At 41.5% G+C, this 15,641-nt stretch overlaps 1 protein-coding gene across 1 annotated transcript in view; it reads left to right on the plus strand.

The window, feature by feature from the left end:
- Positions 1-15,641, plus strand: part of LOC125890228 (protein crumbs homolog 1-like) — a 113,257-nt gene that overhangs the window by 33,516 nt on the left and 64,100 nt on the right. The window contains exons 3-4 of the mRNA XM_049578758.1: positions 7,712-7,907; positions 11,189-11,328. Coding sequence (XP_049434715.1) covers positions 7,712-7,907; positions 11,189-11,328 — 336 coding nt within the window. The remainder of the gene's footprint in view (positions 1-7,711; positions 7,908-11,188; positions 11,329-15,641) is intronic.

Consider the following 15,641-nt stretch of genomic DNA (forward strand, 5'->3'; position numbering starts at 1 on the left):
TGCGCTGCGTTTTTACGCAGTGGGGAGTAAAGCCCTGTGAGGCAAATTGTGATTTGTGATATTGGGTTTTATAAATAAAATTGAATTGAATTGAATTGAACATAGTTTTTGCCTATTCACACACCAATGCAACATTAATTTTTGTGACCTCTGATTGGCCTAACCGGGTGCCATTACCACGACGTGAATATCAATCTCACTAAATCTACGTTTAGTCTTAGCCAGCAGTTTTAAATTTGATTCAATGTCGCCCACTCCGGCCCCAGGGATACATTTGACTGTGGCCGCTGCTGCTAATTTCACGTTTCTCAGAATAGAGCAGCCAATGAACGAATGAGTTTTCTCCTCGGTGGGTGTGTCACTGAATGGGGAATAACAGTTGGAACGTGAACAGGCTGGTGGTGAACCGAGGGCTTCAGCTTAGTATTACGCTTCTCTCGGACATTTACCCAGCCTCCCGGCTGCATGGGGGTTACCAGAGGACCGCTTCCAAGAGCTACGCTATGTGGCTTTGCGCTGGCTACAGGGGGCTAGCTGACTACCGTAGCCACAGATTGACTTGCCACGGTGCCGTGACGTGCTTCCAATTCACTTAACCTAGCCTCCAATGCAGTAAATAAACTACATTTATCACATGTACCACTGTTGCTAAAGGAGGCAGAGGAATAGTTTAACACCAGGCACACCGAGCAAGAGAGAGCAGGAGAAGGAGAAGCCATCGCAACTGTTAAGCTAACGTAGCTAACAAGGCTAATAGTGTGTGAACAACAGCAAAGATTAGCAAGAAACTTGTTAAAAGAAGAGGAGAGCTATGAGTGCTTAAAGGGAACTAGTGTGGGTTAAAACGTGAAGTAGATGTTTCGCAGCTGAAGTAAGGAAAATTAGAAAACTAGCTGGTGATCAGCACAGAAACACAGAAACATAGAAACACCGGAAATGACACAACACACTTACAGCAGAACGTCATTAACTAATGTGGGCTCATTTATTGCAGTTGAAAATCTGTCGAAAAATCTTCAGAATTCATGTTTTTGGACAAGGAGATAAATTTAAGTTTTATTCATGTTACCTGTGGCCACATTATGTCACATCATTCTAATGAAATAGCTGACTAGTCAGTCAGGTTACCCTTGTTAACTTCACATTAGCATTAGATGAGTCAACTGCATAGCCACTGTAGCTAATGGTTTGTGGTGAATTCAGTCATGGGGTAATGCTGCACTGTTATTCATGGTCAAAACAATAAAACTAAGAAGAACTTTAGAGGCATGTTTAATGTTGTGTTTATGTTGACGTTACCATGTGAATTAGTAGCCAGTCTTGTCTTTATCTTCTTCTTCTGGTTAATGGTGGGTGGCAATTTAAGGTGCATTACCCCCATCAATGGGCGTATGGGGTGTTTAATAATATGAGGGTTTTATCAAACATTCATTATATCTTTATGGAGGAAAATTTGTTAGTTTATGTATTGTTCATTACCTGAAACATAATAGGGCATTTTTACAAGCAGAAATTACGACTCATATTTGTGTTTTTGTTAGCCGAGGACCTCTAGTGGCTATGGTAATTATAACAGCAGAGCCGGGGCTAGCTGGGAGGCTAACTGGCTGTGTTTCCCTCCGGTCATGCTTCGGCTAATGTTCCGCTAGCCGCTAGCGAGGAAATAAAACCTGAACAGCCAATCAGAGTGATCTCTCTAACCGACAAGCTCCGCCGCCGATTCAACATGCTCAATCGGCCAAAAAGCTGCAGATGCTTAAGTGCTGACGGTGCAGGACACACCGCAAAAACTAGGCCGACAGACGCTCACCAACGGCCCGACTTTGGTCAACGGCCGACCGTCGGCTTGGTGTGTCAGGGCCTTAAGGAGCATAGACTGTAAATAAAGATGGATGACATAACCGCTCCTCATAAGTGAAGCCAAAATATCGCCCCCTGCTGGCTGGCTGTAGGACAGGCCATAACGCCCACCCCTGCCCGATCTTTTCATAAACCTAGCCAAAGAGTTTTAGTGCAGCAGTGACCAATTCCTAACCTTAAACAATTGTTGAAAGCTGCCATTATTATGGAATCACTGGCCAATGTTTCCTGTAATCATTTAGTTCAGAATGAAACTCCCGTTAGTCAACATTAAATCTGTATCTGTCTGTTTTTTTCTGACATAGAAAAATGTCTTGGATGAGATTTCTGAATAGGAATATTGTGAACTCTGGTGGAATCTGATCACATTAGTTACAGTGAGTTAGCCAGTCTTGTCTTTATCTTCTTTTTCTGGTTAATGGTGGGTGGCTACTGCAATTTAAGGTGCATTACTCTTATCAATGGGCGTATGGGGTGTTTAATAATATGGAGGATTTATCAAACATTTATTATATCTCTATGGAGGAAAATATATTGAGATAAGCCCCAGTAACTCCTAACCTGTTTGACTTGCAACCCCAGAAAACAAAGCACAGTCTGCTTGGGACTCCTCACATTCTGCATATAGTGCATCAGCAGGTTTTCACCAGTTCAGCCCAAGACTGATTTTTCCTTTTCAGATTGTTTTTTCGGTAGCACTTTATAATACAGCCCGTGTTTTACGACGTAACTCCCCGTGTCTTACGGCGTAACTTCCCGTGTCTTACGGCGTAACTCCTTTAAGACCTGCCGGGGTCTTACAGTGGAACTGCTACTGTCTTATGCTGTCACTCCCAGTGTCTTATAATGGAACTTCATGCGTCTTACCTTGCACTTACTGGGACTTCCCGGGTGACTCTCTGACATCTACCATGACATTTTGGGGGAGCCTATATGGTTTAGTTTCACTTATGACTTACAGTGTAACTCGCTATGTCTTACAGTAAAACGTCTTACAGTCCAACTCCTTTTGTCTTACCATGTAGGCCTACTTATTAAAACTTATAACTATAAAATCAGATATGATTTACAGTTTTAAAATACACGAAAATCATACTGCAATATGTAACCTGTTTAATCACACAATGACAACTTCAGAGTTATAAAATATCTTTATTCTTTACCACGCAGACACCTGGTACTTACATGCTAAGTGCCCAAGACTTCCCCTGTAAGTACCAGGGACCGGGTTGTATTGTAAAGTGCACACTGTTCACCCTTCCTTACCATGCAGGTACCTGGTACTTACACTCTAAGCACCCGAGACTTCTGCTGTACCTACCAGGGACTTTCCCTGTAATTACCAGAGACCTACACTGTACTTATCAGGGAGCGGGCTGTATTATAAATTGCACACTGTTCACCCTTCCTTACCATGCAGGTACCTGGTACCAGGCAAAGTGCATACTGGTAAATAAACAGAAACAGAATGCTGTGTACATGCTGCTCTCCCATTCTCTTCACATTCCCAAGTAATTTGTAAGATAAACAGAAACAGAATGCTGTGTACATGCTGCTCTCCCATTCTCTTCACATTCCCAAGTAATTTGTAAGTAAAAACATTATTAGGTGTAATTACTGTCAAACATTACTGGGCATATGACAATTTTATTTTAACTTCAGGTTCAACATTACAAAAAAGATCAGAACAACATATATAACTACATATATAATGAACAATGATTTCCCTTTAAAACAGATTTTCTATTTCCTTTTCTTTTTCTTTTTGTCTTTCTCGTGGTGGTGCTTCTTCTTCTTCTTCTTCTTCTCTTTCTTTTTCTTCTTAGCCTGGCCCTCTGTGGAAACACATGGCGATGAAGTCACAGATGGGCTTGCTGCTGTCAGTAATGAAGAAAAAAAAAAACATTTTAATACAAATCTGTAAGCCTTGTAAGTCTTTATTGTGTTACTTTGATGAATGATTGCATCACATGCAGGCAGATCATTCTGTGGGTGTAGTATTCCTTTAAAGGAGAACTCCGCCCAAAATGCATGTCAGCCTCCAGTATTTACTTTTAGGGACCCTAAGCAGTGGAGGCTGACATGCATTTTGGGCAGAGTTCTCCTTCAAGGCTTACAAGTATGTGTGCTACTCCATTGAGAATGAGTGCTGTAGTGAACTTTTAGTTTGTTCAGTCACAATTTAACAATTTTACTGGTTAAATTATAAATTCAAATTTGATAACATTGATAGGGTGGACTATGACCACCAGTCATAATCCATGTCCACCACGGTACAGTCATTTCATTTCTAGTTTGTATAGTATATGTTGCACACATACATCAGGGTTTCTGCAGGTATCAGGAAATCAAATTTAATGCTTTTTAATGCCATTTTTAATGCCACTTTAAACAAATTTAATGTCAACGTCCAACAGCAGATACAGTCATATATATATATATATATATATATACACACAGACAAAATTGTAAGCATTTGACAATGCTAATCTTGAATATTTGAGAAAATCTAAATTTACATTAACAGTCACTCTAAAGTAGGGCTGAACGATTTGGGGAAAATATCTAATTGCGATTTTTCTGACTGACATCGCAATTGTGATTGATGTGCAATTTATAAAATATACAGCTTTATTTTGGTTTGATTCTTTGGTCCCTAAATGTCTTATAAAATAGACATATGTCCTGTAATGTTTGACAGCATTTACTGTGAATAATTTTTTACAGTGTGCACTTTACAATACAGCCCGGTCCCTGGTACTTACAGGGGAAGTCTTGGGCACTTAGCATGTAAGTACCAGGTATCTGCGTGGTAAAGAATAAAGATATTTTATAACTCTGAAGTTGTCATTGTGTGATTAAACAGGTTACATATTGCAGTATGATTTTCGTGTATTTTAAAACTGTAAATCATATCTGATTTTATAGTTATAACTTTTAATAAGTAGGCCTACATGGTAAGACATCACGATTTTGACTTTAAGACGTTTTACTGTAAGACATCTTTGGTCCCTAAATGTCTTATAAAATAGACATATGTCCTGTAATGTTTGACAGCATTTACTGTGAATAATTTTTTACTTACAAATTACTTGGGAATGTGAAGATAATGGGAGAGCAGCATGTACACAGCATTCTGTTTCTGTTTATTTACCAGTATGCACTTTGCCTGGATAAGTACAGTGTAGGTCTCTGGTAATTACAGGGAAAGTCCCTGGTAGGTACAGCAGAAGTCTCGGGTGCTTAGAGTGTAAGTACTAGGTACCTGCATGGTAAGGAAGGGTGAACAGTGTGCAGTTTACAATACAGCCCGCTCCTGATAAGTACAGTGTAGGTCTCTGGTAATTACAGGAAAGTCCCTGGTACAGCAGAAGTCTCGGGTGCTTAGAGTGTAAGTACCAGGTACCTGCATGGTAAGGAAGGGTGAACAGTGTGCACTTTACAATACAGCCCGGTCCCTGATAAGTACAGTGTAGGTCTCTGGTAATTACAGGGAAAGTCCCTGGTAGGTACAGCAGAAGTCTCGGGTGCTTAGAGTGTAAGTACCAGGTACCTGCATGGTAAGGAAGGGTGAACAGTGTGCAATTTATAATACAGCCCGCTCCCTGATAAGTACAGTGTAGGTCTCTGGTAATTACAGGGAAAGTCCCTGGTAGGTACAGCAGAAGTCTCGGGTGCTTAGAGTGTAAGTACTAGGTACCTGCATGGTAAGGAAGGGTGAACAGTGTGCAATTTATAATACAGCCCGCTCCCTGATAAGTACAGTGTAGGTCTCTGGTAATTACAGGGAAAGTCCCTGGTAGGTACAGCAGAAGTCTCGGGTGCTTAGAGTGTAAGTACCAGGTACCTGCATGGTAAGGAAGGGTGAACAGTGTGCAATTTATAATACAGCCCGGTCCTGATAAGTACAGTGTAGGTCTCTGGTAATTACAGGAAAGTCCCTGGTAGGTACAGCAGAAGTCTCGGGTGCTTAGAGTGTAAGTACTAGGTACCTGCATGGTAAGGAAGGGTGAACAGTGTGCAATTTATAATACAGCCCGCTCCCTGATAAGTACAGTGTAGGTCTCTGGTAATTACAGTGAATGTCCCTGGTAGGTACAGCAGAAGTCTCGGGTGCTTAGAGTGTAAGTACCAGGTACCTGCATGGTAAGGAAGGGTGAACAGTGTGCACTTTATAATACAGCCCGCTCCCTGATAAGTACAGTGTAGGTCTCTGGTAATTACAGGGAAAATCCCTGGTAGGTACAGCAGAAGTCTCGGGTGCTTAGAGTGTAAGTACTAGGTACCTGCATGGTAAGGAAGGGTGAACAGTGTGCACTTTACAATACAGCCCGGTCCCTGATAAGTACAGTGTAGGTCTCTGGTAATTACAGGGAAAGTCCCTGGTAGGTACAGCAGAAGTCTCGGGTGCTTAGAGTGTAAGTACCAGGTACCTGCATGGTAAGGAAGGGTGAACAGTGTGCACTTTACAATACAGCCCGGTCCCTGATAAGTACAGTGTAGGTCTCTGGTAATTACAGGGAAAGTCCCTGGTAGGTACAGCAGAAGTCTCGGGTGCTTAGAGTGTAAGTACCAGGTACCTGCATGGTAAGGAAGGGCGAACAGTGTGCAATTTACAATACAGCCCGGTCCCTGATAAGTACAGTGTAGGTCTCTGGTAATTACAGGGAAAGTCCTGGTAGGTACAGCAGAAGTCTCGGGTGCTTAGAGTGTAAGTACTAGGTACCTGCATGGTAAGGAAGGGTGAACAGTGTGCACTTTACAATACAGCCCGGTCCCTGGTACTTACAGGGAAGTCTTGGGCACTTAGCATGTAAGTACCATGTGTCTTCGGTGTAAAGAATAAAGATATTTTATAACTCTGAAGTTGTCATTGTGTGATTAAACAGGTTACATATTGCAGTATGATTTTCGTGTATTTTAAAACTGTAAATCATATCTGATTTTATAGTTATAAGTTTTAATAAGTAGGCCTACATGGTAAGACATCAGGAGTTGGACTGTAAGACGTTTTACTGTAAGACATAGCGAGTTACACTGTAAGTCATAAGTGAAACTAAACCATATAGGCTCCCCCAAAATGTCATGGTAGATGTCAGAGAGTCACCCGGGAAGTCCCAGTAAGTGCAAGGTAAGACGCATGAAGTTCCATTATAAGACACTGGGAGTGACAGCATAAGACAGTAGCAGTTCCACTGTAAGACCCCGGCAGGTCTACTGTAAGACAAGCGAAACTACACAACAGGTTCCTCTAAAATGCCATGTAGATGTCAGAGAGTTACCATGAAAGTCCCAATAAGTATATGGTAAGACACGGGGAGTTACGCCGTAAGACACGGGAAGTTATGCCGTAAGACACGCGAAGTTATGCCATAAGACACGGGGAGTTACGTCGTAAGACACGGGGAGTTACGCCGTCAGACACGGGAAGTTACGCCGTAAGACACGGGAAGTTACGCCGTAAGACACGGGGAGTTACGTCGTAAAACACGGGCTGTATTATAAAGTGCTACCGTTTTTTCTTTTCTTTTTTCCCCCATTTTTGTTGAAGACATTTAAAGATTTTATATTAGTGTTTTACAACAGGACACATATGCATGCAGAGGGTGCATGGGTGGAGGGTGGGTGGGTATGTTAGGTGTCTCAGGTTTGTGTAAGGAGGGACCATATAAAAAGAGGTTGCCTGGCTCTGTTTAAGCAGCATTAGTCTGTGTTGATGTCTACTGTCTGCAGCTGAGTTCTTGGCAGCCCAAGTACCACTGGGTTGTTATCTGTACGTGTGCTAAGATAATTATGTGTGTTGCCAATCTCACTCCTTGGCGCACTGCCATCCCCGCTCTGTCTCCTGCAGGGATAAATTGTGAGGTGGAGATCGATGAGTGTGAGGTGCATCCCTGCCAGAATGGTGCCACCTGCCGAGACCATGTCGCCATGTACACGTGTGAGTGCATGGCCGGCTTCCAGGGCCAAGACTGCGAGGTCAACATTGATGAATGTGCCAGTATTCCCTGTTTGAATGAGGGCAAGTGCATAGATGGGGTCAACAGGTAGGATTACACACACACGTGTTTGTCTACACATACCTACACATACAATTTGGTCATAATGATTTGGGTTTTTAAAATGGTTACAACCTCATGGATGAACAGTTACACTCGCACATACAAATGGACTGTAGTACATGTGAGGTAGAATGCAAATTGGTTCTGAGGTCTGATATTTTAGTTTTTGAGGTAACAATTTGTCAACCCATACAGTTGAGGTTGACAGATTTGTCAGGTGATATATTGTTCATTAGCTGAAACATAATAGGGCATTTTTACAAGCAGAAATTACGACTTATATTTGTGTTTTTGTTAGCTGAGGATCTCTAGGAGGAAGGAGGAGGAAGTCAGGCAATGTAGCATAAGGAGCATAGACTGTAAATAAAGATGGATGACATAACCGCTCCTCATAAGTGAAGCCAAAATATCTGTATCGCCCCCTGCTGGCTGGCTGTAGTACAGGCCATAAAGCCCACCCCTGCCCGATCTTTTCAGAAACCTAGCCAAAGAGTTTTAGTGCAGCTGTGACCAATTCTTAAACTTAAACATTTGTTTAAAGCTGCCATTATTATGGAATCACTGGCCAATGTTTCCTGTAATCATTTAGTTCAGAATGAAACTTCCGTTAGGCAACATTAAATCTGTATCTGTCTGTTTTTTTTCTGACATGCACACTAGAAAAATGTCTTGGATGAGATTTCTGAATAGGAATATTGTGAACTCTGGTGGAATCTGATCACATTAGTTACATTGAGTTAGACTGGTGCTTGTAAGTGATTATCATCCTATGTGTAACCAATAAACATCTTAATTCAAATGTCTATATGACTTTCTACACACCATGTTTGTGTTTATATTTTCCTCTCATATTGAGCCTGGTAAGGCCGCTGTGTCATCCAGCAGTTTGTTGTGTCAACTTGAGGCTGCAGGGCAGACATTAAAGTTGACCAGGGATAAGAATTAATCCTCTTACTGTCAGCCATTGTGATGACTCATTAGATGTCTGGAGGTGCTGAGAATACCTGGGTAGTAACATAGATGGGAAGAGCAGGGAGTGAGGATGATGGGTAGGATGTTATATTTCACACTTAAATACAAGACAAGTGATGTTAAATAGTCCAGGAAACAGTGCAGATTTCTTACAGCTGTTCAGCTTAACCCAGACCAGCTGATCATCAGCTGATCACCCAGTGGTTGGCACTCCATGCAGTGGTTGGAGTGTCAACCACTCACAAATTCATATAAGCAGTTGCTTTAGTTGCCCTTTCAAAAGGGCAATTGCAATGATGTGCAAAAGACAAGTTCAGTTTTTGCTTTTATTGTCTGAATCAGCTGAAATAATGCTGTTTTATTTGTAGCAAGCAATTTCTGTCAAGGCTTTCTGATTTCTTTTGGCCTTGTTAATGCAGTCTTTGCATGGAGTGCTCCAATATTCTATCTGTTTCTTTGAAAATGTAAAAAACTTTTTCTGTTATCTTTAAACATTCAAAACAAGAACTGTAAATAACAAATAACAAATAACAAATAAGAACTATAATAACAAAACTGTAAATTTTAAAAGTAGTGCTCATTCTCCCTCCTTTTAAAGAAAAGGTGAATTTATAAGGAATAACATACCCTTGCTCATTTCAGTACACTCAGGGGATTTGTTACTTGGTTTGGTATCACCAGTAATTTGTAGTTGCTAATGTTGATTATATTAATGTTAGATATTGTTGTGCAACTGACATTATGTCATAACTCTTCACTTGTTCACAATGTTGTATGATGTCCCAGATAAACATTTCAGTGGTTTTATAACTGAAGTAGAACAAGTGGTAACCCAGCATATCAAGAGACATGTTTCCTGCATGTGGTGCCATTTTACTTGCTCTTCAGGCTCCTACAGACCCCATCTTTTAACAAAGTTTAGTGCAGCTGCACTGTGTATCATGGATCTAAAAACTTGGGTACTATATCAAGTTTGATGTATGTAGACTGTACAATGACAGGGCCCACTGAATCGCAGGTTACGACATATAATGCAATAGCTTCCTGTACTGAGTGCACAAGGATGCTACATGGGTTATTAAACTGTGAAGCACAACATAGAGGGTCACATTATTAAATAACCCAATGTTTTGTGGGCACTTTATACTGTGGTATGTCTGTTTGCTAGCCATTAGGTTGCTCATCTCGCAGCTGCAACTCCGCTGCTATTTCCTTCCATGCCTCGTCCTTCTTTAAGCGATCATGGTAAGAGCCCGAGAACACATCATAAAGGCAAGGCGTCTACTGCCACATTTCGACTAGTTTTCCTCTTTGCTGGAATCCCACACATTTCTTTTAGCTTGTTTTGACTCCATGACAAGCTGCTATCCATCTGTTTGTTTGGGTTTAGCACCAGTGTGTCATTTCATGCTGCATTTCTATTGGTTGGTTAGTAAACACAGGTGGTAACAGCAGTCACAGAGTGAGTTGGTTTTTAATAATAATAATAACAATAATAATAATAATAATGATACATTTTATTTGTATAGCACTTTTCAAAACACTCAAAGACACTTTACAAAAACAAAAAGAACAAAAAACAACAACATAAGAGCAGTACAACACAGTAGAGCAAGAATGGTGATTGAATGCAAGCCTGAACAGGCGGTTTTTTAGCAAAGATTTGAAGGAGTTTAAATCTGTACAGTTACGGATGTGTTGGGGGAGAGAGTTCCAGAGGGAGGGGGCAGCAGTGGAGAAGGCTTTTTCAAATTTTCCAAATTTCTGACACTGTCAGAATTTAATCCCAGGCAGTCTTTGAATGCAAGACCATGACAACGGCCATCCTTGGGCCTCTCTCACTGTGTGATGTAGGACCACCGTTTTAGAGCCACGACCAAAGATATCGCCACGTTTCTTTCACATTGCTCATCTTTCATCTGGGACAGTCCAAAGTCACACAGTGTATACCACGCTCTAGTCCGGTCGCCTCATCCTGTAGTTGCCACTTGTGCCTACAGTAAGTACGGTTGAGAGAAATTCAGTCGCCTTGCACTCCATTTTTATTGACTATAGGCCTGCACTCATTTGTTTTTATTTTTCCTTCCTCCACTAGATAATCAATCTGTTTATTTAGAAAGTTAGAAATTAAAGTGTGCCTTTTTGCCAAGTCCTAACAAAATTCTTTTTGCACAAACCAGTGATTTATCAAAGGTTAATCACACATACAAAATTTTATTATTATTATTATCCATCTCTTCCTGGTGACAATCACAGTATAAGACAGGCTTATCTGTTTCTCTGCTTTTTTCCAGCTATGAATGTGACTGTGAGGGGACGGGCTTTGAAGGTGACCATTGTGAAGAGGATATTCTTGAATGTGCTTCTGACCCCTGCCGGCATGGAGCCACTTGTTTGGAGGGGACCAACCAATACCAGTGCCTCTGCTGGCCAGGTACACCATGACTACACTTGTTAAAAACCAACTCTCAAACATTGCAGTAGTCATACATTAACCTGCTGCTCAGTAAAAGATACATTGTTATATAGTTATTACACTTGGAAAAAAAAAGCTAGAACTTGCACACATAAAAAGTGTCCTCAGGCTTTAAGTTACCCACACATATATCAGGACAAGAGGCGGATAACGAGCAGGGCTGTGCTTTGCAACATGCAGAATTTCCGGTAGAGCTCTTTATAAAACAACACAAATTCAAATCCTTCATTGCTGTGATGAATTATGAAAAGTGATGCATGAGCACACTGCAACAGAGAGAGATGCAGATGTCAGCAGACTTCATCTGATTTTTGTTGTCATAGTCTGTGTTTGTGTGTGTGTGTGTGTGTGTGTGTGTGTGTGTGTGTGTGTGTGCACACGCGCGTGCGTGTGTTTGTGTGACTTAAAGAATGGGCTCAGATTTTTCTTCCAATACAAGACTCACATATTGTAAACTAGAATAGATGCCGTTTTACTGTAATACTGATACTGAGGCATGTCCCCAAAATGTTTCTGCAATAGAGCAATAGGAGATAGGAGACCAAGAACGTGGCCAAGCACAGTTTTGGATATAAATAAATAAGCATCTGTCCAATGATCAAAAAATCCTGTTTATTTTTAATGTAGGCGTCCTAAATTGTCAAAAGTTGTGGTCTTACCTAGCTTTCAAGTTTGAAGGTCCATGCTGGCTTGAACCCTGGAATCACCACTTATGGCTATATATTTATTTTTGTTTAGTGTGCAGTTTTCTTTGAGGAACGTTTCTTTCAAGGCTGTAGCCATGGAGTCAACATTGGAGGGGGACCAAATCTGCATGCCCCCCCAAACACACACCCTTACTTCTTGCCATTGAAATTCTAAAATAAAATATGTACAAGTTCACACAACACATGAGAATGAATGTCTAACACACCAAAGTGAACATGGAAGAACTATTATCAGATAACAAGTGCACTGTAAAAATGAATTTGTTGGCTCAACAAAAAAAAAAAAAACACGTTACCTTGCTGCCTTAAAATCTTGAATTAAGTGAGCTAAAGATACCTAGTTCTTTACACTTCCAAGCAAGTTCCTATCACTTACAATATCACTTACAGTGACTCATCTGAAAGTGACAAACAGTTTGATCAACTTGATATTTTAAAGGGGCAATAAGCAAAATCGTTTCACCGCTAGGTTTGCTGTTGTGCACTGCCTGTAGAGCAAAACAAAGTGTGTCACGAGCCACTCCTCCCTCTACCTCTGCTCTCAAACCCCCACACTACTTGGCCACCACGCTAACGCTTGAACTCCAACTGAGCCGGGAGCCAGGTCACAGTCTCACGGAGAAGAGTTGGAACGTTAGCATGGCAGCCCATTAGTGCTAACATCCCCACGCTTCTCTGCCAGGCTCAGTGAGTCGGAGCCGAGAAGCGTGGGGACGTTAGCGTTAGCACCAGTCGGCTGCCATGCTAATGTTCCAGGAGCCTGCTTCTCGGCTCCGGTGAGCTCTAGCGTGGAGCCTGGCGGGCTCAAGAAGAAGAGAGGATTGTTAGCGTTAGCACCCAGAGTTAGCACTAGAGCTACTACAGCTATTGAAGTTGCTTGCAGCTATGGAGCGCTTCTACCAGCTCTTCTAGTCACTGAGCCTCGCCTCCATTCATTCATTCATTCATTCATTCATCTTCTAACCGCTTCATCCTCTTGAGGGTCACGGGGGGCTGGAGCCTATCCCAGCTGACATCGGGCGAGAGGCAGGGTACACCCTGGACAGGTCGCCAGACTATCGCAGGGCTGACACATAGAGACAAACAACCATTCACGCTCACATTCACACCTACGGACAATTTAGAGTTATCAATTAACCTAGTCCCCAATCTGCATGTTTTTGGACTGTGGGAGGAAGCCGGAGTGCCCGGAGAGAACCCATGCTGACACGGGGAGAACATGCAAACTCCGCACAGAAGGGCTTCCACGCCCGGGATTGAACCGGCAACCCTCTTGCTGTGAGGGAAGAGTGCTAACCACCACACCACCGTGCCACCCCTTGACTGAAATTCCTCAAATAAATTATTATCATGGAGAAAATCACACAGCTGGTCTGCAACCACTTTCTCAAGGATCTTTGAAAGAAAGGGAAGATTAGATATTGGTCTATAGCTGGCTAACACCTCTGGATCCAGGGTGGACTTTTTTTAGGAGAGGTTTAATTACAGCTACCTTAAAAGACTGTGGTACATAGCCTTTTAATAAGGATATATTGATCATATCTAATATATGAGTGTTAACTGAAGGTAAGACCTCCTTAAGTAGCCTAGTTGGGATGGGGTCTAAGAGACATGTTGATGATTTAGATGAAGAAATCACTGCGGTCAGTTCTTGAAGAGAAATCGGGGAGAAGCAATCTAAATATATATTATGTCTTACAGCTGTGTTTGAGGTTAGATAGGTACTATCTGAGGACAGGAGGTCATGAATTTTGCCTCTAATAGTTAGAATTTTGTCATTAAAAAAGCTCATAAAATGATTACTGTTAAGGGCTAAAGGAATACAAGGCTCAATAGAGCTTTGACTCTCAGTCAGCCTGGCTACAGTGCTGAAAAGAAACCTGGGGTTATTTTTGTTTTCTTTTATTAATGCTGAGTAATAGTTTGCTCTGGCATTGCGGAGGCCCCTCTTATACGTTTTGAGACTGTCTGCCCAGATTAAACAAGATTCTTCCAGTTTGGTTAATCGCCAGTTCCTTTCAAATTTTCACGATATTTGTTTTAACTTACGGGTTTGAGAGTTATACCAAGGAGCAAACTTTCTTTGCTTTGTTAACTTCTTTTTAAGAGGAGCTACAGAGTTGAGTGTTGTTTGCAGCGAGCCTACGGCGCTATCGACAAGATGATCAATATGGGAGAGGTTAAAGTCGGCACGGGAAACCTCTGTTACTGAAGGACTTGTTATTGAATTAAAAAGAAATCAAAAGTAATCAAATAATGATCCGATAGTGAGGGATTCTGTGGAAAGACTGTTAGGTTATCAATTTCAATTCGATACGTCAGAACTAGATCGAGGGTATGGTTAAAACAGTGAGTGGGTTCATGTACACCCTGACTGAAGCCAATGCAGTCTAATAATGAGATAAACGCGGTAGCCAGGGAGTCATTATCAACGTCGACATGAATGTTAAAATCGCCTACAATAATAACTTTATCTGATTTAAGAACTAAACTGGATAAAAACTCTGAGAATTCAGAAACAAATTCAGAATACGGGCCAGGAGCACAGTACACTATAACAAATAAAAGTGGCTGTGAGGTTTTCCAGGTCGGATGTAAAAGACTAAGAACAAGGCTTTCAAATGAATTATAATCTAGTTTAGGTTTAGGGCTGATTAACAGACTAGAGTTAAAAATGGCTGCAACTCCCCCTCCTCGGCCGCTGCCTCGAGGAATGTGGGTATTATTATGACTGGGAGGAGTGGATTCATTTAGACTAACATATTCATCTGAACACAGCCAGGTTTTGGTGAGACTGAGTAAATCAATATGATTATCTGAAATTAATTCGTTTACTAACACTGCTTTAGACGATAGAGACCTGATATTTAACAGTCCGCATTTAATTCTCCTGTTTTGTCTTTCTGTCACAGAAGAGGTTTTAATTTTTATGAAGTTGTTATGCACAACTCCTCTTTGTTTAATTTTGGATTTAAATAATTTACAGACACTGTTTGTATAAAACTATGAAAACTATGGCTGGGTAACTGAACTAGAAGCTCAGAGAGGCGTATAGGACTGCGACTCTGAGTCCTGGTCTCAACTCTGGGTTGTCAGGGATTTGAAATACTAATAAAATTTGCCAGGTTCCTAGAAATGAGAGCAGCTCCATCCAAAGTGGGATGAATGCCATCTCTCCTAATAAGACCAGGTTTTCCCCAGAAAGTTTGCCAATTATTAACAAAACCCACATTGTCCGACATCGTTTTTGCATATTCACACACCGAGGCAATATTAATTTTGGTGACCTCCGATTGGCATAACCGGGTGTCATTGCCGCCGATGTGAATAACAGTCTTACTGAATCTACGTTTAGCTTCAGCCAGCAGTTTTAAATTTGATTCAATGTCGCCCGCTCTGGCTCCAGGGATACATTTGACTATGGCCGCTGGTGTTGCTAACTTCACGTTCCTCAGAATAGAGCTGCCAATAACCTGAGTTTTATCCTCAGTGGGTGTGTCGCTGAGTGGGGAAAAGCAGTTGGAAACGTGAACAGGCTGGTGATGAGCCGCGAGCTTCGGCTTG

The sequence above is a fragment of the Epinephelus fuscoguttatus genome, linkage group LG6, assembly GCF_011397635.1.
Source record: "Epinephelus fuscoguttatus linkage group LG6, E.fuscoguttatus.final_Chr_v1".
Taxonomy (NCBI): domain Eukaryota; kingdom Metazoa; phylum Chordata; class Actinopteri; order Perciformes; family Serranidae; genus Epinephelus; species Epinephelus fuscoguttatus.